General features: G+C 43.4%; 1 protein-coding gene across 2 annotated transcripts in view; it reads left to right on the top strand.

The window, feature by feature from the left end:
* Positions 1 to 23,777, top strand: part of KCMF1 (potassium channel modulatory factor 1) — a 64,768-nt gene that overhangs the window by 29,848 nt on the left and 11,143 nt on the right. For both annotated transcript variants that reach the window (XM_064481956.1, XM_064481957.1), the window contains exons 2-3: positions 9,005 to 9,172; positions 12,342 to 12,481. In XM_064481956.1, coding sequence (XP_064338026.1) covers positions 9,005 to 9,172; positions 12,342 to 12,481 — 308 coding nt within the window. The remainder of the gene's footprint in view (positions 1 to 9,004; positions 9,173 to 12,341; positions 12,482 to 23,777) is intronic.

The raw sequence follows: 23,777 nt of genomic DNA, 5'->3' as shown, positions 1-23,777 counted from the left end.
TGGGGCTCTGTGGGACCCTCTGAACTGCACCAGTTCATCCTACATTGCTGTTCCTTGTTGGCTGTGTCTCCGTAGCTCTCTGCTACTCACTCTTCACACTGTAACAGAGAGGGCTGTCATGCACAGACTGGGGATTTATCAGGAGGAAATACGCAGGCATTTCTAGTTCAAATACCATTAAACTGTGTGTTTTCTGCACCCTCCCTATTCATCTTGTGGTACATTAAGGACTTCCAGTTTTCTTTCCCTTTCCCTCAAACTGTTGCAGAAAATCAGTTGAAAGGTTTTTAAACCATAGGCAGGACATTCCAACGGGAGCAAATCCCATTTAGTATGTTTCACCCCTTAGTTGTTTAAAATGACATTCTTCTCTCTCACAAATAAATGTAGGCTGTCATTCCAGGCAAGAAGTCCCCTCCTGCTCTTCGTGCTGCTTGGCCAAGTATAGGATGGGAAGATACTCTAAACAGCAACTTGATCCATGTACCGGGGCCCACTGGTGCAGTCTTCACACTGTTTGCGGGTTATCTGGCTCAGCCAGGTGATCTGCTCTGCTTGGGAGAACTCATTCTGTGAACGCTTGGCTTGAAACTCGGTGACTAGTTTATACTTTAGCAAGAATTAACAAGCACGGATTATAGAATCCGTCTCTGGGACCAAAAATGTTGGTTTTATTGGATAATTTCACTAGGTCAACTACTTCACCCGTTTATACCTCAGTGTGAAACCAGCCGTCCTGTCACCTTCCATGCTGCTTTACAAGTTGAGATGGATGGGGGAGTTTTGTCCACATTGGAGTTTTTTTTTTTTTTTTTTTTAATGAAACATTTTAAACGTGTAGAAAGAAATAAGACTTTGCAAATATGGGCAAATTCCAGTTTGTACCCTTTCTTGATTCCATTCTGTTCCCTTCCTTTTCTCCCTCCCTCCCAGAGGCATCACTTCTTGGAGCTGGTGTGTGGCCTTCCCATCCACGTTTCAGTAGGCTTTCCACATGTGTATGTGTCCATAAACTATAGAGTATTGTGTTGTGTACTTTAAAACTTACATAAGTGGTTCCATGTAGTGTGTATCCTTTCACAGCTTGTTTCCGTGGGGACCACACGTGGTGACAGCGGTTTGTTGGAGCACGATGTTGTAGAGTTTCACCATGTGATTGTGTCGTGTGTCCTAGGTGGCTGATTCCCGTGTCTGAAGATGTACATATGCCAGATTTCCTTATATGTTTAAAAAGACCGAAAATGAAAAATAAATTATATATTTGAGAGTCATATCAATATTCTGCTGTCATTTGAAAGAGTGAGGCCTGGCATGTGTCTAGCTTACTGAAATTTTAAATAAAGGTGATCGTAATGTTTTTAAACATTTCCTAATATAGGTATAGGACACAGATTTTCAGAAAGTTGAGAAAACACTACTCTAGAGTAAGAACTTGCAAAGGTAGTGACTTTGTAGAGATGTGTTTGATTATCAACCTCTGGAAATAAATAAATACATTAACACCTGCCTTGAAAGTAATTCCTCAGCCTCAAGGTTTCATTTTAGAGAAGTTATATGATTGGTAAAATTAAGGTCTCTCATAAAGAGTAAGGGAAGAAGAATAAACATGATGTTCGATGTATATTTCTATGCCTTAGTAAATAAAAAGTTGTAAAGACACCACTTCTGAACCAAACCCAAACCAGAGCTACTGCTTTTGGTAGGCTGCTTCAGTAGGTAACCCTTCTCCTCTGTCACTGTCACTTAGTAGCCGTGTGCCTTTGGGGCAGGTTGCTCAGCGCTCGGGTGCCTCAGTTCACTGTCTGTAGGAGAAGAGCAGCCGCTGGGTGACCAAGCCCTTAGCAGGCTCCTGGGCATCCAGGCCAGTTCCGCGAGAGCTGGTTATTGAGGGAACGTTGCTGCACGGAGATAATCTGATGCGGTCTCCTGTGTCATTTTATACCTTTTTTAAGGGTTTTCATTTTTCAGGCCAGCCCCTGTAGGTTTGAAATGTAACTTTTTTTTTTTTTCACCCCTTTACAAGTCTCTGCCAAAAGGTCACGTGATGAGCAGATATTTTCGTAAAGGAGTCACCTTCTCTGGGGGCACTTGTCTTTTGGGAGGGCTGGAGCTCTCTGCCTTGCCCCGTAGACCTGCCTGGAGGGTCTTCAAAACAGAGCAGTGGTTTTGGCTTAGTATATGTTGTTTAAAGCAACGAAATGGAATTGCACACGTATTGAAAATACTGACATTTTAGGTTTGGTTTTTACATATGAAACTGTTGACACAAAACTGGCTGACAAGAAGTCTGTTTCCCACCAATAACCCCCTCGTCCCACAGCTGGCGCCCAGTGCCCCGGGCGGATGTTGCCGGTGGGGACTGACGCCTGGAAGCACTTGGCGCGGCGTTCTCACTGACTCGGTTTTCTTTTCTTCTACATGAAGCAAGCACCTGCTGTTCAGTCCCTTCTGAACGCCCCTACTTTCATCATTCAGTCATTCTTACATCAAGAAGTCTGTCCCAGACACACGTGAATCCCCGTTTCCCTTCTCCCTTTTGAGCTCTTGCCTAATTGCACTAATAAAGTGTCCTTTTCTCTTTTCACGTGCTTCCTTCATTCAGCAGATACTCACTGAGTTCCTGCTCTGTCCCAGGTGCTCCTCACGCACCTCCTCTTCCTTCGCTTAATGTGTGAGTCAGAAACAGTCCTAATCACGGCCGAGTGTGATGGAGGCCTGAGTAATACAGAAGCTTCTCTGTGTCCAGATAAGAGGTTCTGAAAGGCTGCTCCTGAGCTCATTCACGAGCAAGCCCACTGTTGCTGAGATGGGTTTCTGTGCACAGGCCAGGGGTGCGTTTCTACCAGCTCAGAGTTCGGGGCAGTTCTTTAAAACCAAGCAAACCAACCAGTTGTTCCAAAATGGACGAAATCCCTCTACACTGACCACTTTTAGAGATGGACTAAACTTCCCGCTTCGACAAAATGCATAAATGTAACGTCCCACCCATGCCTTTCTGTTCACTTTTTTGGGCAAATATGAACTAGTTTTGAGTCATCCATAGCCATGAAATAAGTTTTATTGTAGTTTTCAGCTGCCTCATGACTTTGTTGTGACGATTAATAAAACAGACACGAAAACTGTCTGGCGCTCAGTAAGTAATGAGGGACGTTGCTGCTGCTACCTTTGGGCTATTAGCTCTGGGTAGCAGAGACCTTGGCTCATTCACTGCTGTGTCCTGGCACCTGGTAGGGTCTTACTAGTGAAAGCACAGGTGGATGCTCTCTACTGTTACCAATCCCCAGACTTGCAGAATTCCACTAGGGAACAATAGAAGTGGGAAAGCGGAGTCCCAGTACAGAAAGTGTTGTTTTAAATTGCCGGTAAATGCATCACAGGTTCAAGCCAAGTCTGCGAAGTGTGAAGACCAAAGCTGTTTCCCAGACTTCTTGTCCCCTCTACCCTCGTGTCCCTCTCCGTCGCCCACGTCTCTTTCTTCTGATTCTTGCCCTTCCCAGCACTGCACCATCACACCCTCGTCCTCGTTTCTGTTTCTCTGCCCCTGGAATCTCTTTAACTCTAGGTCTTTTCCTGAACGGTATGTTTCTATGAGTCTGTCTACCCAGTTTGCTCCCTTCTGAGTCTCTCCCTTTACCATATGGCGTAGATTAAAAAAATAAACTTGCATAGAGTTACATGTGTATTTAATTGGGGGGGTCTGTTTCTAATTTTAAAAATATTGAAGGAGGGCTTTTTTTTTTTTTGAAGAAATGACTCTTAGAGTTACTTTACCTTTGCGAGGCACGCTTGCGTGTGTTTTCCCTCTGTGTTTCCTTCATAGAAGCGGGGAAAGCTTTCTACTCCTGATCTAGGCCCCCAGCTTGTGACGCATTATTAAATTTCTTCAGTTCCAATGATTTTGCTTCTAGAAATATCTGTTGACCATTTTCTTTAATTCTGGCTACTTCTGCTTTTCATTGAGCAGTTCATTTCTTTAATTGCTTCTATGTTCATCTGAGATCCTCTTCAAAATGTTGCATGATTTTTCACCCACCTAAATGCAAAAGCCTCTTTGGAAATTATCCTTATCTCTGTAAGGTTATTCTGGTGGATCAGTTCTCAACATTAAGATTTTTCTATAGCAGGTACACACACACACATACTTCCTTTTGTTTTTAAAGTCACACTTATTTAGAGATACATGGGCCTGACAAGATAGTTCACTGAAGTATAAAAAGAGGGCCTTTTCTCCAAATTACAGGGCAGCTAAAAGTCAAAATAGATTGTCAGTGGTGAATGCTGAGTAATCCCAGGGCTTCAAGTTCCAGGTGGAGCCTCTTCCTGTTGTGTTCTTTTCACTGTATCGGGACACATAGCTTTCCCTTTACTGACCTTCCCGTCCCACCACCTCTCTGCTCCCCACCTAGAAATCCATTGAAGCCAAAAGAAAAAGCTGTCACAGTACATGAAGTAAGGATTAGGGGAAAAAAGAGAAAAGAAGAAAAAGCTGTATCAACCCTTGGATTTTTCTTTAAAAAGATATATAAATGTGTATGTAGCACGTAATGTTATATAAATAAACCTTTATTTTAGAATTAAGGGGGGAAAAAGGACTTTTTACGCATTATTTCGGTGGCTTTTTAAACATCTGTTCCCACTAGAGGGCATTCTCTCCTTTGGTTTTAGTCCATGGCTTCTATGTACTTACTGCACCGCACGGCTTAACGCAGAGGTGAGCCTTGAGGGAGTGAGTGCGCTCAGGTGCACCTTCTGGAGACAGCCGTTGTCAGACACACGCCGTTCTTTTCCTGTCAGTTTCGCATGCGCCAACGTCAAAATTGAGGTGAAACCATTTCGCAGCATTTCTGTTCCTCTTGTTAGGTGAACTCGATCAGATGGGGAATCACAAACATCCTGCCGTAACTTTGAGATGACGCTTGTGCTCGTTGCCGTTTCACAGCCTAGTGGTTGTCTGCCTTTATCTGTGGTGCTGTGTGGCTAGAGCTAGGCTGTTCAAAGACGAGTCACACATTGTGTTGTCTGGTTGACTCAGTTTTTGCAGGGGGCGTATGGTGTAGGGTAAATGAAACCTCCCAGTTTTTTAAATCCAGGAGATCTTCGTGTTTTGAGTGGGAAATCTGGGGCCTTTTCAAAGCTGAATGAGACTGAGAAGTTCCTAGTGGGGGCAGGGGGCTGGGCTCGCTGCTGAGAAACTGGGAAAGCCCAGCCTGCCTCTGCTTTTATCCAGAGACCCTGAGCTGCTGTCACAGACGGAGGCGGTGTGGACTCCCCTTGTGAATGAGGTGCTGGCTTCAACTTATGATGCCAGGTTAGAGCTGTTCCAGGCTGCATGGGAAACTGCGTGGTAGGATGTTTCTGCTTCCCTCACTTCTCATTCACGGTACAGTGATCACCAGAACCAGCCAGTCCCCTGGCACACTTGCCACCATGGATTGCTGCAGAGTTACTCTTACTTACGCTGTAAGAAGCCCTGCTGAGAACTTACCTGATGTAATGTCGAGTGGTATGTCTGAAGTATGTATCTGTGTTTGAAATAATGACCTTGAACCGTAAAAGATGAGTATCTTTCAGTGTTTAAGAAGTTAGAAAACATACATTTAAGAAGTGATTCCATCAGCAGCAGTTCGTAATTTGTTGAAAGAACCCCAATTTCTTAAAGGGCTAACAGTTACTGAACTCCAGCTGATCTGGAGATGAAAACTGACACACTCCCGTCCTCCCCCTCAGCAGAGCCGTGAGCATTTAGATCAGGGTGTCTGCCTTCTATCAGACGGGTGCAGCAGGCAAGGGCCGGGCGCCGTCAGCAAGTCCCGCTGAGAATCGCTGAGAATCCTGCGGTGTTGGGCAGTATCGCCGCCCGCAGTCCTCAGGCTCTGTTCATTTATCCTTGTCGGTAGGCGTCCCCACCACAGAAAGCAGAGTGAGGCCCACAGAGTAATGTCAGGTGGGACACGCCAGAAAGTGACCGTTCAAAGCTGAGCTTACCCTTCTGGCACCTTTCTAGCTCCGCTCACTGCTACGTGCTGTTTGACAAAGTTGCTGCACTCTGATACATTAAACTTGCAATTGTGACTCTAAATGGATACTTCCCCCTTTTAATACTTTCAGTGCTGTGCTTAAAGCATGGTCATGCTTGGAAGCTATTTTGAATTATTCCATCCTTCTGCTCAAGCACCATGTTTTCAGTGGCACTTCCTTTGCCCGCACTGATTATCCTTTTCCGCTTTATTTGTCTCCATAGCACTTACCTGTATCAGTAACTTGTTTTATAACTTTGTTTTTATTCCTGTCTTCACCCGCTGTTCTGGGCTATCATTCGTGCTTTGATCATTCTGTAATGGACTGTTGACGGCCTTTGGGTTGTTAACAGCCTTTTTTATTTTCAGTTGCAAAAGCTGGTGTGAACATTGTCTTACGTTCTTCTAATGCACACGGGCAAGAGTCCCCAGGAAACACATTTAAGGGTGAAACTGCGGAGTCGTAGGAGTTGCACATGTTTAACTTGACTAGAACGTGAACAGAATGTTCAAAGTGGTTGTGCTGAGGTGTGTTCCCACCTGCTCCTTGTCTTCTCTGGCCCGTGACACCAGCAGACTTGTCGGACTTCGCCGCGTTGGCAGACGTGAAACGATACCTCCTGCAGGTTCCCTTTGCGCTTCTCTGACGGCCTGTGAGACTGAGTGTCTCTCCAGGCATTTGTTGGTCTTTTGTGTTTGTTGCTCTTAGAGGCACCCATCGAGGTGTTCGCTCATTTTTCTGTTGGCTGTTGGTCATCTTCTTACTGACCTGTGAGAGTTCCTTAGTGCATTCTGTATACCTAACGTTTGTCTGCCACGTATGGCACATTTGTCACCAGTTTCTGGGTCTCGTCTTCCCATCTCTCTAGGGCATTAATAAGTGAAGGAAAACTCTTAATTTTAATATCGTTGAATATTTCTCTTTATGATTTGGGCCGTATGTGTGGTGTATGTGTTTTAAAAAATTATTTCCTGTTCTGAGCTCATAAAAATATTCCCCTATATTGTCTTAAGAGAATTTTTTCATTTTCCTTTTATGTTTGTCTTTAAATCATCTGGAATTGATTTGGGGTGGGGAGGAATCTGGAAGAGATCCCGTTTTCTTTTCGCCACATGTGGATGGTCACCTGGCCCAGCACCGTGTATCACCTACTTCCTCCTCGTTTCCCTGCTGATCTCTAGTGACCTTGCTGTCGTGGAACAGACTTCCCCGTGGGAGCATCTGTTTGGGGGATTTCTGTTCTGTTCCTTGGGTCAGTCTGTCTGTCCCTGTGCCAGGACCACGCTATCCTAATTACCATAGCTTTATCACAGCGCTTGATGTGTGAAGCAAATCCTCCATCTCGTTATTCTTCAGGAATATTCTGGTTATTCTTGGCCCTTTGCAAATTGCATAGAAATTTGAGTCAGCTTACCATGTTTCACAAAAAATTCTTTTGTGATTTTTTTAAATTAGATTTGTATTGAATCCACAGATAAATTTGGGGGAGAATTGATCTTTTATTATGTTGAACCTTCTAGTCAATGAGCCTGGCATTTTTATTTTTTTAAGCCCTGTGATGTCTTTGAATACATTTTTACTGATTTACTTCATAAAGGGCTTCCTGTCTTTGGTTAGATTTATTCATGGGCATTTTTTCAGAAATGTTGCATATGACATAATTTTTTATTGTGGTAAAATATGCATAACATAAAATCTGTCATTTTAACCCTTTTGCACGTACAACTCAGTGGCATTAGTGCACTCACACTGCTGTGCCGTTATCACCACTGTCCAGCTCCAGAATTCTTCCATCGTCCCAGACTGACACTCCTTAAACAGTACCCCGCGTTCCGCCTTCCACCCCATCTCTGGTAACCACTGTGTTACTTTGTTTTTGTATGAATTTGGCTAATCTAAATACCTCATGTAAGTGGATCATAAATGGCATTTTTTTAAATAATACACTTGTGTATTTTTTTTTTTTTGGAGTGAAGAAATCAATCAATATTTCATGAATATGGGTTTAGCAACCAAAATACTTAATTCTAATAATTTAGCTGTATTGGAGTTTTTTACATAAACAAGCACATAACATGTGAATAAAAGGCTTTCCTATTACCAAACCTGCCCATTGAGTTTTAAATTTTAATTAATCTTTTATTATCTGGACATTTGGTTTATTTTCAGATCTGTTGGTTGCCCCGTCTTTTCAAGCTCCTCTTTTATTTCTTCTAAACTGTTAAGTATTATTTGATACTCAGTTCTGATGTAAACTCTTCACCAGTCTGATTCTGCTATCTGTTTTCTGCTACTTCCTTCTGATGCTGTTTTGTGTTTTGTGTTTTGTGTGTATTATGTGTATGAATTCTCATTCCTTGGAATTTTATTTCTGCTTCATGCTGGGTGGCAATGCTCATTTAGGACCACTTGAAATTAAATTCAGGACCTGAGAACCATGTGGTAGTGTGAATTTGGGGTAGGCAGGGATAAATATATGAGGACAGTTTGGCAGTCTAAAGGGGGCTGTCCACTTACAGGAAGTCTGGGCTGGTGTGTGGCTCTGGCGCTTCAGGCGTGGGTATCGTGGCGTCTCGTGCGTGTTCAGACGCCCTGGCGCGGCAGACCTGGGTCCTTGCTCCCTGTGCTTTGCCCTGCAGTGCTGTGAAGATCTAAATTCAGGTTTTTCCGGATAGTACCCACCTCCTGTGTAGTGATTCCAGGTACCTGTTCTTCTGTCACTTGGTTTTTACCGTTTTGCTAAGTTAAGACATTTAGAAAGTTGTTTTACATTTTATCAAACATTTTAAGTTATTTTCATTAGGAGTGTAAATCAGGGTAATAAATTCACCATATTGTTGGAAATTCTCATAGCATTTTATTATATTATTTCTAGTCATTTTGGAAAGGAAATGCGGGGTTAAATGTACATCTTTAAAAATCTATAAAAATGAAAAGGAGAGTGGCCTTTTATAGTTGCTAATTATGATGTTTCTTTTTTTCGTAGGTGTCAGCTGTGATGCATGTTTAAAAGGAAATTTTCGAGGTCGCAGATATAAGTGTTTAATTTGCTACGATTACGATCTTTGTGCATCTTGTTATGAAAGCGGTGCAACGACGACGAGGCATACAACTGACCACCCGATGCAGTGCATATTAACAAGGGTAGATTTTGGTACGTATTTAATTAAACCTGTAGTGAGCCCTCACTTAGAATTGTGTGTGTGTGTGGGTGAAGAAGCAAAGGCAGAATGCTCTAAAATCGTCCCCTGTAACCTACATGAGGCTCCAAATTCATTAAAAATAACATGAACCTTTTATATTGTAAGAAATTATTTCTCTCAATCATAGTTAATTTATGAAAGCCATTCAGAAATAAACACAGCTGGCAAGGTATGAAATGGAAGAGGGTCACATGCAGTGAAGAAGGAATAAAGTTTAAGCTGTTCTTGCTGACTGCACACGGGCTGTCGCTCTGGCTACCGGGAAGCAGAGTGTTCCTGCCGCCGGCTAGAGGGCACTGTCAGCGCATCAGGAAAGCTGTGAATAGCTCATGCTGTGGCTTCGCACCTGTTCAGCACGAGTTACTACTTGTCTTTTTGATTACAGCCGTCCTAGTGGGTGTGAAGTCGTGGTATCTCGTGTGATTTGCACGTGCATTTCTCTGATAGCCAGTGACGCGGACCATCTTTTCTTGTGCTGACAAGCCATTTGTATATCTGCTTTGGAGAAATATCTGTTCAGATCCTTTGCCCATTTTTTAATTGGGTAATATATCTTTTTACTATTATTATTATGATTTTGTATATTCTGTGTACAAGTTCCTTACAAGTGGATGATTTGCAGAAATTTTCTCCCATTCTGTGGATTGTCTTTTCACTTTCTTAATGGTATGTTTTGAAGCACAAAGTTTTAATTTTGATAATGTCTAGTTTATTTTTTTTGTTGTGGTGGTGCTTTTGGGTGCCTAATCCAAGATTGTGAAGATTTAAAACTGTTTTTTTCTAAGAGCTTTGTAACTTTAGTATTTAGATTTAAATTTTTGATCCATTTTAGGTTAATTTTTGTATGTGGAATGAGGTAGAAGTCCAACTCCATTCTTTGGCAGATGGATATCCGGTTGTCCCAGCATCATTTATTGAGAAGACTATTCTTTACCTAATGAATTGTCTTTGCATTCTTGTTGCAAATCAGTTGGGGGTGGGAGGTGGGGAGAAATTAGGGTGATTGTTGGTCCAAGGGTACAGAGTTTTGTTATGCAAGATGAATTAGTTCTAGAGATCAGAAGTACAGCATGGTAACCATAGTTAACAATATTGTATTGAATACTTGAAATTTTCAAAGAAGGTAGTCTTAAATAGTCTGCACACACACACACACACACACACACACACACACACACACAGTGGTAACTATGTAGGGACGATAGAGATGTTAATTAGCTTGATTGTGGTGATCTTTTCACAGTGTGTACAAATATCAAAACATCAAGTTTTATACCATAAATATATACAATTTTTATATGTCAAAGATACATCAATAAAACTGTTCCAAAAGCAAATCAGTTGACATAAATGTCAGTTTTTATTTCTGGACTCTCATTCTATTCTGTTGATTTATACGCCAATACCATAGTGTCTCAATTATGGAGTAAGCTTTGAAATCAAAAAGTGTGTGTCTTCCATCTTTGTTCTTTTTCAAGATTATTTGGGTGTTGTAGACCCCTTGGATTTCATGTGAATTTCAAGATCAGCTTGTCAAATTTCTGCAAAGGAGCCACCTGGGATTTTGGTAGGGATTGTTTTGTATCTGTAGGTGGGTTTGGAGAGCAACAATATTAAGTCTGCCAGCCTATGAACGTGGCCTGGCTTTCTGTGTATGTAGGTCATTGTTACTTCTTTCAACGAAATTCTGTAGTTACCAGAGGATAAGTTTGATGTTTCTTTCAGTAAATGTATTCCCAAGTATTCTATTCTTTTGCTGTTGTAAATGGAATTTTTGTAAAGTTTTATTTTGGATTATTCACTGCAAATTACACAAAAAGAATTGGTTTTTGTACACAGAGCTTAAATCTCGTGATGTTGCTGAACTCGTTTATGAGCTCTAGTTGCGTTTAGTGGGTTCCTTAGGACTTCCTACATATGAGGTCATGTCATGTGCTCCTAGAGACAGTTTTACTTCTTTTCCATCTGGATGTCTTTCATTTCATTTTCTTGCCTATTTACTCTGGTTAGATCCAGTAAAGTACTGAATAGAAATAGCAAGAGTGGACAGTGTTGTCTGGTTCCTGGTCTTAGGGGGAGAGCATCCGTTCTCTCACCAGCAAGTATGGTGTTAGCCGGGGGCATTTGTAGATCCCCTTGTCAGGTAAAGAAATTCTTCCCCTTTTTTAAAAAAAATATATATTTAGCCCCACCTACCCCCAAATTCACCTGACAAGTCTTAAGCACATAATAAATGGTCATATATATATGTAATAGGTAAGTATTTTCAAGATAGTCTGAATCTCCCTGAAAATGAATGTGAACAAATCTATCGTGTCATGAACACTTTCTTTCCTTTTCTCCTCTCACAAAAATGATCATATCCTCTTAAATTAGGTATTTGTTTCATGTTAAATCGTGAGATAGTTCTTTGTAATGAAGTGACATAACATATTAAGTATATTTTCAATAGTATTTCCTTTTGTGCTACTAATGGAGAAAAATAGACTTGCTCCTTGAGATGTGATAATCAGGCTAACAGGTGATTCCCACAGACTCTCACTAACTGCTCAGGTCTTCGGTAACCAAACTGGGCAGAGTATGTTGTGGTAGTTGGTACCCCATTCGGGTTAGCATTCACAAGAACTGAATGCCTAGGGTCCTTCCTGCGACAAGAGTGCTATGTTCTACAGACAGGTGGCTGCATCTCGGAGTTGGCATATTGATCATTGTCATCTGAGCACCTGGGTTCTTGTCTATGAAATAGCCTGCTGATTCTTTGCATTAACATTGGTGTTGCCACAGCATATACAGAGGTGAAAAAATAAATTACAATAAAATTAGAACCAGATGTGAAATCAGAGATGTTTCAAAATTAAATGAAGGAATAAAAAGCTGTTTGCTTTATTTTTCTCCTAAGGCTAAATTAGCAAGTGGAGAAGAGTGTCACAGAGTCCTTGGGAGAAGGAGGGTGTTGCAGGTGGAAGCAGAGAGGTGCCCCGTCAGCACTTGGCAGTGAGGGTGGCGGGGGAGGTTTCAGGCACACCTCTTTTTCTACATTATTGTACCGTGTGATTGCATTTCTGTGTATTAAAAATGATAAAAACGACTATTTCTCAGTGCGGCGCTCCTGTTTTTCAGATTTGTACTATGGTGGGGAAGCTTTCTCTGTAGAGCAGCCGCAGGCCTTTACTTGCCCCTATTGTGGAAAGATGGGCTACACGGAGACGTCTCTGCAAGAACATGTCACTTCTGAACACGCAGAAACCTCGACAGAAGTGGTGAGTGAAGCAGCCTGGCGTCCAAAGTGACGCGGTGCGAAGTGTGTGATTTCTAACATAAGTAAAGCCACGTCACGGTCGTCTGCCTCCTGCTAAGTGTGCTGCTGCTGTTCGCCTGATAATTGTTAAAGTTATCTTTTAGCAGCAGATTTGCACATCCTGGGAGGCTGCGTGTGCCCAGGATAATGCCCCCCATTTGTCCTTACTAGCCTTTCTTGCCCTGTTGCTAAAAGCACAACGTGGAATCTTGACCAAATTCAGGAGCCTTCAGTAAAGGCGCTGTGAAAAGTCTAAAAGCGCCTCAACCTGCAGCATGTCTCTTTCCGCAGTGTTCTTGTTACCTGCTTGATTCTTCTTCTGTGAGGAAGCCGTCACGAGGAAATGTTACATCACTGACCTTAACTTGATTTTCATCAGATCGAACCCCTTGCATCGCAGGTCAAAGCTCTGAGGTCCCTGGAAGTTCCTCCTGCTCTGACCTTTTCCAGTGGCCAAAAGCCAGGGACCTAGAACAATACACAAAGTCTTGCCTTGAGAGCTTTTTGGATATTTTACTTGACATCTGAGTCAGCATATATCCAACTTCAAGAGATGATAGAGTCCCCTCTGCCTTCACGGTTGGTAGCAGTGGACGAAGTGAGCAGTGAGACGAGGTGGAGGTGTGGGATGGGGGGAGCTTGGCTACAAGCAGTTGCACGTTGCTTCAACTCATAAACCCCTAAGTGCACTCAAAACAAACTAACCGAAACTCAAGAGAAATAAAATAGCAGCAGCGTGTCTGAGGACAGACGGCTGGTAGGGGGCAGAGCCTGGAGTCCCTGCCTCGCCGCTGTCCTGCTCCGTCCCCGCTGCAGCCCCGCTGCTAGCGCTGTGCGCCCCCCCCCCCCCCCCCCCCCCGCTAGTGTGAAGTTAGCCTGTGGTAAGACTGAACGGTTCAGTGCGAGAGGGTGCAGCTCAGTGGTAGAGCGCACGCTTAGTGTGCATGAGGTCCTGGGTTCGATCCCCGGTACCTCCTCTAAAAATAAATATACCTAATTACCTCCCCCCACAAAAATTCCCCCCACAAAAATAAATTTTAAAAAAAGACTTAATAGTTCAAACAGTTGGTAAATTCACCTTATGTCATCCTCAAGCCAAATTTTACCATCTGATGGCTTAAAACGCTCTCACCTTGCACCTTGAGGAACCTCAGAACACTGTCACATTTCACTAGTGTTCTTAATTTGTTCTTTTTATTCTACAGAGGTAGTTTTGCTGACTTGATTGCATCTTTATCCTGGTTGTCGTGGGAAAGTTGGAATAATTTCTCTTTGATTTAATTCGTGTGAAGTGTGGGTGTTTATCTACCTAGATGTAGTAAGGAGGCTTTCCCTGTAAGCCAGGCCTTCTTAGAGCCGTCCTCGTACCAGCCAGTGGGCCCTAGAGCAGTGCTTTCATCGCCCCGCTAGGGCGGGGCGCTACTCCGCTTTCCGCATCTGAAGTGGGAGAATCCAGTGGAGCTTTACCTCCTTTCCATGAGTGAAAAGCTAATTATTCATTTTTAAAAATGAGAATCAACCAGCAGCAGCTTTGCCTTTGTTTTTTCCAGCAAATAAATACTCAGAATTTATACCCTTTTATAGCTGATACACAGTTTGGAAATGAAACACTGTCTACAGGTGGTCTTGTGGTCTGTCTCTCACAGGTTGTGTTCAGTTACGTGCCTCATTTAGTTCCTCAGCTTTTGGAACATAGCTCACGGCAGTGGCCACCCTGTTCTTCATATTGGTGTTTATGCTATTTTAAGGGTTTCTCCCTCTCATCAGCTCTTAGTCTGCATGAGCACTGCGTCTGCCTCTGTCCCCACCCGTAACACACCCAGACGTTTCAAAGTGAAAAACAACAAGCAGAAAGAACCTTGGATGTGAAGGTGCATGATTCGTCGAATCCTCTAGGTCATGTCCTGGATCCAGGGCTGGCATCCAGCAGGTGCACCACGCACGGTTCACTGACTGGTTTCCGTGCTGAAGGACTGGTGCCTGTGCCGTCCCAGTTGTTAGATACTTTTAATGCCTCTCAGTGTATCTGAGAAGCATGTTATCAGCTCTGATGTGTTACAGTTGTATGTATCATCATGTGTCCCCTCTCAACACCCTCCCCACTACGTTTTGTTAAGTCACAGTAGTTCAACCACTGTTCTGAATTCTGGAGTTCAAGAGGGACTCATGTCATTTTGGCAGGAAATTATGTTCACATAGTAACTGACTGTATCTCCTCTTCTATTCCTTCTTGCATTTTTCTTTCCAAATGCTCGATTTGCTATCTTACTTCGCCCCTGCATTTCCTGCACGTGTCCTCTGTACTAACCACCAGCTTGTCCCCTCCTCTAGGACTTAAGGATCTCACTCCTTTGGAACATGTAGGGAAAGAGGACATACCACGACAGGCATTCCTGCCACCGCTAGTGAGCATTTACTGATCCCTGACGTAGCTAGTAGGAAAGTCGGCTGAAGGTTGATTTTAAAACAAATGCTCTTCCTTGTCTGTATTTTTTGTCTCCTCTTCCAACTTGGGACTCTAAGGCCCCGGCTAAGAATTGCCTCCCTTCTTAAGGTTAATTTAAGATTGCCCAAGAGGCTTTTGATTTTGAAGGTATGCAGTACCCTTTAAAACTAGATATTATGAAAAACAACATCTGGCATAGAATGCATAATTGAAGGTGATTAAAGATTTTTAAAGTGGCTTGGGTAGTCTCAGGAGTTTTTATAAACACCAAATATGATGAACAGTGTGATTTTGAAGTTAAGCGCAAGTTCTTAAAACTGTCATCGTTATGAAATCTGGTAGACTGGGCCAGCTAACTGGATTCTGGTTGTGGGAGGAGTGAAGAGGGGAAGTGGCTCGGTATGTAATTATCAGAGTCCATCAAGCTGGTGGTGGAGGTGAGCACAAAGGTCAGGCAGGACTGCAGACGGGAAGGGTCTGTCGAGGAGATGCTTGGAATGGGGAGGACCGTGGTGGGAAGACTTTTCTTTGAACATAAAAAACATGAAGAGTGACTCCTGCAGTTTTTCTTAAATCTTATACTTGAGCTGACCTGCACTGCAGCTGTCTAGAAAGCCTTCAGGGATTTTTGTGGTCATTTTTAAATGAAATGTACCTTTACTTCTAATTAATGATACGTAATGAATCTCCTCTCATTTGTAAATCTCGTGCAATTTATATGAAGAACATTATGCTTAAAAGGTAAAAGCACTGTTTGGTTCCAACGTTGTCTTCTCACTCGTGGAAGTCTGTGTCATGGTGTATTACTCTGTTACTCATTGCAGCAGCTCTCTGATGTTCACCGCTGGAAGCTTTTTGCTTCCTATTTTTCGTTTAGTTTACTTGCTCTTTGTTTTCTTTACTCTCCAGAAAAGGGGGTTAGGGGCCATCTCACGCTCGTAAGGGTACAGCCCCTCTGTTTTTAGTGAAGACCTAGATGTGTTTGTAACAAATGGAGTTTAATTTTGAAATAGCGTGGTTGTGTTGCGTTCCATTTATACTCGTTTGGTAAGAAGTAAAAATCAAGGAGAAAGAATGATTTTAGAAATTTCCCACAATCTGACTTTAGACAGTTTTATTCTTATGGAGAAACATGATGACATAAAAGGACTTTCAAAGCTTTTTGTAGTGATTCAGAATAATCTGTTTTAGCTGATAATTTATTTGATGGTTAAGCAGTTGTCTGAGTGTCAATTAAGAGGAGCCGTAGAGCACAGAATAGAAATGATCACCATCCTTGTGGCATTTTGTGCATAAACAATTAGATGCATAAAACAAGCAGGAAAGTATTTCAAATGTACTGCAAACCAAAATAACCTGACAGGTAAGGTTTATACATGAAGGCTATGGAAAGTTACATATTTCTAAATTGTGTATAGAACTTCTAAATCTTGACCATCAATATAGTGTCTGTATTTCACTGACAGACCGTTGTAATATGTAGATATTTAAAGTAACCTCCCAACACATGTATTTCCTTAGAGGAGCAGTATTAGTGGAGTGAACGACAGTTTTTACAGGTCTTCCAATCTAGCCTTGTACGTTTTCTGAAATACCGTAACTACCTGTTCACCCTTAGAATCAGATCATCAGGAAAGGTAAGCACTTAAAAGCCAAATACACATTTTTTAAAAAACAGGCTTAGCTTGAAAGATGAAGGTGCTGCCTGGTTTTCTGTGAGCTAACAGTGGGATTTTATTTAATAGCGGTGGGGGAATACATAGGATTTGAAAAATACGGTTGCTCCGGGCAGCGTGCTGCTGACGCTCAGCTAGCAGGGAGGTTACAGACGAGCGGGACCTGGTGCTTCTACCATTTGTGCTTCTCATTCCTTTTGACTCCAAACGCTTTCTATTTTATAAGTCGCTTTTTCTGTCTTAAGCATGTAGCTATCTTTGCATATAAATAATGGTTATTTTGAGCACATTTACTTGTTTAAAATCAGACAGTAATACTTCTGATTTTATGAGTGATACGGTCATTGGTGTCCCAGCAGATCTGTTAGTTGACAGCAAAGAAGGAAGCCACAGGAGACACCTTGGGGGTTCCAGATTGTTCTGGGATAATTCTATGTATGTGTCGTGATGTTTTAAAAGCTATTTCTGTAAGAAATCAGTTTCTTAAGGTGATATGAAAACTAGGAAGGGAATCCCTTAGAATATTATGAAAATGAGAGAACAGCTTTTCCAGGAAGGTGTGTGCCCAGCATTTCAGACCGTGCTGCTATCTCTGGGGAGGACTGTCATTGCCCTGTGTTGAACGGCACCCCTGTGGGGGAAGGGGAAAGGCAGTTTTCAGAATGGGGCGAGCACCGAGCATGCAGGGGTGCACTGGGTAAGAGGGCAGCTGGGCTGGAGACATTCATTCTAAATTCTATTTCTTTGGCTGCTGGTTTAGTTTCTTCCTTGTGCTGTGAAATACTAGTTGGTCTAGTTCAGTGTTCAGACAGCTAATTTCAAGTCCGTGCATAGAAATGTTTTGCAGGGCTTGCAGAAGGATTTGTTGGGAGGGTGGTATAAATTAAAGATGGGAGCTCTGGCAACTGTGGCAAATTATAAGGCAGCTCAGAAGTCCTTTAAGCACTTCCCAGCCTCGTGTCTTCTCCTGCCTCCCCATCGTGCCCCTCAGGTTAAAACAAACTGGTTAAGAAAATTATTTGAAGAGGCCCATCTCAGCATTCACAGCTGAGGTTTTTTTTCTAGGAGGTTCTACCCAATTCAGATCCACTTGACAAACTAGTTATGCTCTTGAGAAAGGAACGTACAAAGCTTCTTTCGTTGCCAGATTCCAATTGAAACTCATTAGAAACAACCGTTACTTAAATTGAGTCATTTCTGATTTTTCACTAAAATTGCTACTAGTCTTGGGCTCTGCCTGCCTGCAAATCGCAGGTGCTTAGCGACACCATTAAGCAATAAGACGTCCCCGTTTCCTTTTGTTTCTCTAAGTCTGCAAATGAAATATATAGCTTTCCCCAGGACAGGTAGGAAAAGTATAGCTTACACTGGGGTTTTTCTTCTAGGTAAACATGGCTGTGGGCAGTCATGTCCAGACTGAATTGTGGACAAGATAAAGAAATGGGACAGTTCTGACTCCTTTGGAGTTATTTTTCATTGTGGCTAAATTATGTTTCTTCAACTTCTGTGAATTCTCAGGACATCTGCATACACTTAATTTAAATTCCTGTCCAGGACGCATGTTTAAAACCAAAACATTAATTATTTAGTGCTTCTAAATCATCTATAAAGATGTAAGGAAAATAAAAATTTTTGCATATAACAAAAACTCCCTAATATTCTAAATGCCTCCCTTTCAAAGCAGGTGACAGTTCCAACCTCAACATTCAAATGTGGAGAATGGAACTGAGGAGAAAAATTCAATATGACATAGCTCATACTTGACTGTAAGTTAATTTCAGTGTTCCGCTGCAACAACAGAAGATGAGACTACAGTAGGGTCGAGCAGTGTGCTCACTCATCTTGAAAGAACCTGTATCTGTATTGGCAAAACAGATGACTAAGGTGCACCTCGCTACAATGTAGATGGTTCTAGAAGGGCCAAGAGGAGTTTATTGACCATGGAGCATGGATTTTTCCACTAGTGCTTTATGTATGTTCTCAAAGCAAAATTTCAGTTTTATGTTGATTATATCTGCAGGTTTTAATAAGATAAGCTACTTTTAATTAGACAAGAGAACCCAAAATCTGGAGTTATCAATTAGCCTTAGCAGTTGTTAGCTCAGTATTTTTTTAGTATGAGGATTAAAACATAACGCATGTAAGGGGGTTTTTGTGTCTTGGCTCCAAATTTTAATAACTCCTTTGGGATCATCACTCTTCAGTAAAAGAAACTTTGTTAGAAAACATCCCATTGTATTGCAGGTGATCAGAATATCTGCCTTATAGAAGAACAATCCTAGGGTATTTCTAAAGCTTCGTTTAGGAGTTCCTCAAAAGGAGAGACACAAATTGTGTCTCGGACATGAATCATACCCGAGTATTTACTCAGTAAATACTTAATGAATTAGTTAATCCATAGTAACAAGATTATACAGTGTAACAAGCATAACTAGTCAGAACTTTACCCTTACCAGTTGACCTGGACTTTATAATTTATAACATTAGTCCTTTAACTGAAAATTAAGATGCAGTTGTAAAAAGTAGCACCAAGAAAAGGATGCGTGTCACACTTCTGGAAGGTGCCCCTACCTTAAACAACACTCACAAGTTTTTACTTAACGTTTTTATTTGAAGTTACTATTTAGCCTACATATACATCGTAAAAAAGGAAGACCCTCCCCCCCCCCCACACACACACTGTAAAAAGAGGTGATTTTTGTAAATGTTCTTTGGCCGCCCGGTTTGGAACTCAGAGCCCGATAAGCACTTATGTTGGCAGAGCACACCGTGTGCGGAACTTTGATTTCAGAGCTGGCTGGGGAGACCTAGGGAGCCTGGTACAGGAAGGGCAGTGCATCGCTAAACAGTACAGGAAAATTATTTGACTTGAAATTGTGTCCTTATCTTTCTTGTGTAATTATTGGGGGAAAAAAGCAGATTCACGTAAGGATGAAGAGCTAAGCAGTGCCTCCCTGAGGGCAGCGGGGCTGTGGCAGTGGCTGGGTTCTCATCACATCTTAATTTTGCTTCAGAGCTTCTGACTCCTCAGACACCAGGGTAATACTTTTAATCATTTCAACTACGATTAACTTCATAATTTGACTCGCAGCTGTAACCGAGTAAAGGCATGTGAGTGGAAGCGGGGAGGTCGTCCAGTAGCAACTGGACGAAAAGCAAGGAACTGCAGGAGCACGGGGGCTGCAGGAGGGCTTTTGTGTGAGGAAAGGTGTAGGCGCCTGAGCAGAGGTGAGCGGAGTTCTCAGCTAGGCAGGAGGAGAAGACGGAGGGGACACAGCATTTGCTTCACCCCACTTCTTCACCCTGAGATGGACAGTGTCCGAAGAAAGGCTATTCTGGGCCATTCCTGCGTCAGTTTTTAAGGACAGCCCGGACAGGGAAACATTTGCTGGCCTTTCTCAAGACTTCGTACGTTCATAACTTCTGGATGTCTCTCCGAGCATTAACCAAGAACATTACGTTTAACGTGCGAAGTGTGAAGCACTGCTTTCTGGGGCCACCAGATCCTTGGAGTAAAGCGCGGTGAGCGTCAGCATAACAATTAAAACACGGACGGCCTCTCCCCATGCAAACCTTGTGGCGTGTCTGAAAACCAGACTGGTTCTCACACAATTGGAGGACAAGGCAAGGAGTCAGAGAGGGCTCCGTGACTTGAGGTGGGCTTGAAAAATGCGTGTTACTTCACAAAGGGGACAGAACGGGAAGGACTGGCGTGACTCGGAGGGAAGAGACACAGCCAAGATGCAGTGTTGAGAAGGAACATACTGGTGGGGGGGTGGTAAAGCGTTGATTGCTGTGGGGAGTAGTGGGAAATAAAATTGAACCTGCCGAGTGAGGACAGATAATAGAGAACCCAAAAAACCAGAATCGTCGTCCACTTGGTTTGGTGGACAGTAAAGAGACGTTTTGGCACCTTTACAGAGGAATGGTATTTCGCCACCATCACACCATGTAGGCTGTCATTTGGGAAGGGAAGGATGGTAGAGTTTGAGTGGTTCTGTAGCTCCTTTGAAATGGGATGAACCCAACCGTAATGATTATGTAGATGCGCATGGATCAAAAAAGGGGTAGAAATTACAAAGAAGCTGTGTTGCCTATTATAGCATCATGGTTGTCAGAGAAATGGTGCCTCAAACATCTGGTGTTACCAGAAAGCAACTACAGAAGATGGTCACAGCCTTTGCACAGATAGTCTCAACAGCAAGGTGTTTCTCATGGGTCTGAAATTAGATCAGAAAAATAAATGAGTTTTCTCAAGTTTGTGATCTAGAAACCCCGTCAAGAAGTGCCCATCACCAGGGTGTTTGCTCCACTGAAAGTGTTGTTAGGAGCAGCCTGGAGCCCCAGCATCTGAGCTCAAGGGGTCTGAGAAGACGCCGCATCGAGGTGGAGTGGCCTCGTGGCGAGGGACCAGCTAGCTCCTCGGCATCTGCTGAATGCCTTTGCTGCAAGGCCCGTCCCTCTATCATGCTGCGTTCTGGCTTCCGTTAAAGCCAAGTGATACGCTGGCTCAGATAGGCAGGTTTGTGTGTTTTTCTGTAGCAGTGAACAAAAACGGGCAAGAAACCTATTGTGAAGCCTTTCCAAAAGAGAGGGGAAGAGAACTCATACATCACAGGAACGCCTCCTCTCTTGTGTTTAAAGTGCGGTGCAGTAGCCAGAGAGAGCCCCTGGGGTAGGTGGGTGTACGAGTTCAAGAAAGAGGCTGGGGGAGGTCCAGACTGGCTTTAGTCCGGTTGATAGTGGTACGGGGCTTCTTGCTTAAAAACAAAAACCTAGCATGCTGCTTTTAGATTATTTTTCCATGGACAGTAGCCTGTCACAGGGGAAGGCGTTTCGTAACTTCAGTAGTGACTTGGCATTTGCACGTGGAATAACGACAGCAGAAGGTATGTTCTGGACGTGGGTGACCAGCAGTGGCTGACCACTGGCTCACTGGCCAGTCAAGCACTGGGACCACTTGGGAAAAATGGAAACTCCGCCATGGTTTTGGCATGAGATCTGTCTCAGTACATGGGTGAAGGCTTCCAAAAGGTGTGCAGAAGAAATGCAGGCCTGGTGGTGGCCGTCAGTGGCAAGAGGAAGCAGAAGGGGAAGACTCAAGCGGCAGCCACGATACGGCTGAGCACGGCAAGGACGTTTGTGAATGAGGGTGTGGGGCGGGGTGGCCAGTAGCATTTGGTGTTTCCTACAACAGGGTAAGTATTTATCATTTTTCAATACCATTGTATGCTCAGGCTATATTTACCAAACTTCCCAGTTGTAAATACCTGGGGCCTTTGTCAAAAACGTCAATACTCAGACCTCCTAGATTCACCTCCCAGGCACGGGGGTCTAGGGAGCTGTCTTTCAGCACGTGCCCCAGATGAATTACATCCTTAGCGAAGTTCAGGAAATGGTGACTTAAGCCAGTTCAGTGAGCCTGCGTGTTGACGAGCTGTCATCATTTTAAGCTCACGTGAGAGCTGAAAATTAATAGTTTTTTCTTGTTCGAGTGCTAGCAGTCTATCACGTGGCAGTGGAAGTACTATAAATATTAGTGTTGACAGACTCGTAGTTTTGGGGGTGAACAGCTTCTCCATGTGGAACATCCCTGTCCTGTAAAGGGAGTGAGGGACCTTCGCGTGGGGGTGAAGCCACACTGGGAGCCCGGGGTGCCAGCCTGGCGCCTGCCTCTCTGCCCTCCCACCTCCTCGGTCTTCCTCCTGCCCCACTGCTCTCCTGTCTTCCTTTCATCCTCTTGTTCCCTCCACTGTCTCTCAGAGGTACAACCCTGAGTTACCAAAGTTTCTATCAGCTTGCTCAGTATAAGACAGAAAAACTTGCAAGGTGAGCAGACTGCTGGCCCCGTGAGCACTTAGTTTTCCTTTCCGGGTCCTTGTCTGAATTAGCTTCACGTGGCCCGAGCATGGCGTCGTCTTCCACTCGGCTCTCATTGGGCCTCGTGATCTGCCTGAGCTCCGCGACCCTCCCACCCCGGTGATGCCTTCTTCCTGGTCATTCTTTACCCCGAGTCATCGGGAAGGGTTTGTTTTTGTGTTATTTCTCCCTGAACGATGCAGTCTGAGTACCTTCATCCTGCCGTCAGCTCTCTCATCCCTGCAATGACATCTGAAGGACTCTGACTTACAAAACTGAAGTTAATATACAGTATTGAAGGGTCTTGATTTTTCTTTTAGTCCCTATCTCAGAGGTGCTTTTCTGGTTTGCAGGAGACCAGTCTTTTCAGGACATTCTTAGTCCGACTGGTATCTGTACTTTTCCATTCCGTCTTCCTTCCAGGAATGCCTGTTTTCAAGGAGACCTTTCGCATCTAAGTCCGTGCACCAGCATCCTCAGAGAACTGGAACTTCAGCGGCTACCTTTGGGCAGTTTAGGTTCTGCAGAGATTTTATCCAAAAGCCAGTGTGAAAGGAAGTATCTTAGAAGGATGATGCCTTTTCCTTTTCCAGCTGTTTCCCTTTGGATAAAAGTCTTATCCGTGCAGTCTTGTGATATCGCAGTAAACCTGTACGTAGTCCAGCGCCTGTTAATCATTGCAAAATGTTGCCTCAAAGATGTCTAAGCTGGCTGGTTTGTTTTGTTTTATTTTTCAACAATTGGAGGTAGTTTCTGCTTCTCCGAACCTTGCTGGTCTTTTTGCTTTAAAGCAAGCTTTAAGCAGTTCCCAGACAGGGAAGTCACACGGTCCTGGATTTCTCAGAGACTTTACAGTCTGGCTAGGGAAGACAGAAGCACGTGAAAGGTGGAGTATGTGTGTCACGGCCCAGGAGTGGAGCGGACAGTAAAGCCTGCGTTCCTGGTAAAGAGTGTTGGTAACCAGTAAACTTGTGAATGGCTACAATTGCTTTTCTCTCTGACAAGAAAAAATTCTGACCTCCTTTCTGGCATCTTCTAAAAAACCCACAGGCACGCCACCTACTTCTCTCTGTCCTTCCTCTCACAGGCATGGCCCTTCGGGGCCTCCCTGCCTCTTTGCACATTGTCATGTGTAGATGTTATTTTTCATGAGCATCTGTAGGTTTTCTTGAGGTTGTTTGTCAGTCCCGAGGCCGACAGTCAGGACAGCTGATTGTGTATGAGAGGAACTGGGCTCACATCCGAGTCTCGGGTTGGCCTCCGCGTTCTAGTCATGG

The sequence above is a fragment of the Camelus dromedarius genome, chromosome 33, assembly GCF_036321535.1.
Source record: "Camelus dromedarius isolate mCamDro1 chromosome 33, mCamDro1.pat, whole genome shotgun sequence".
NCBI lineage: Eukaryota > Metazoa > Chordata > Mammalia > Artiodactyla > Camelidae > Camelus > Camelus dromedarius.
Note: the sequence above shows the minus strand (reverse complement) of the source record. Positions and strands in the feature narration are given on the sequence as shown.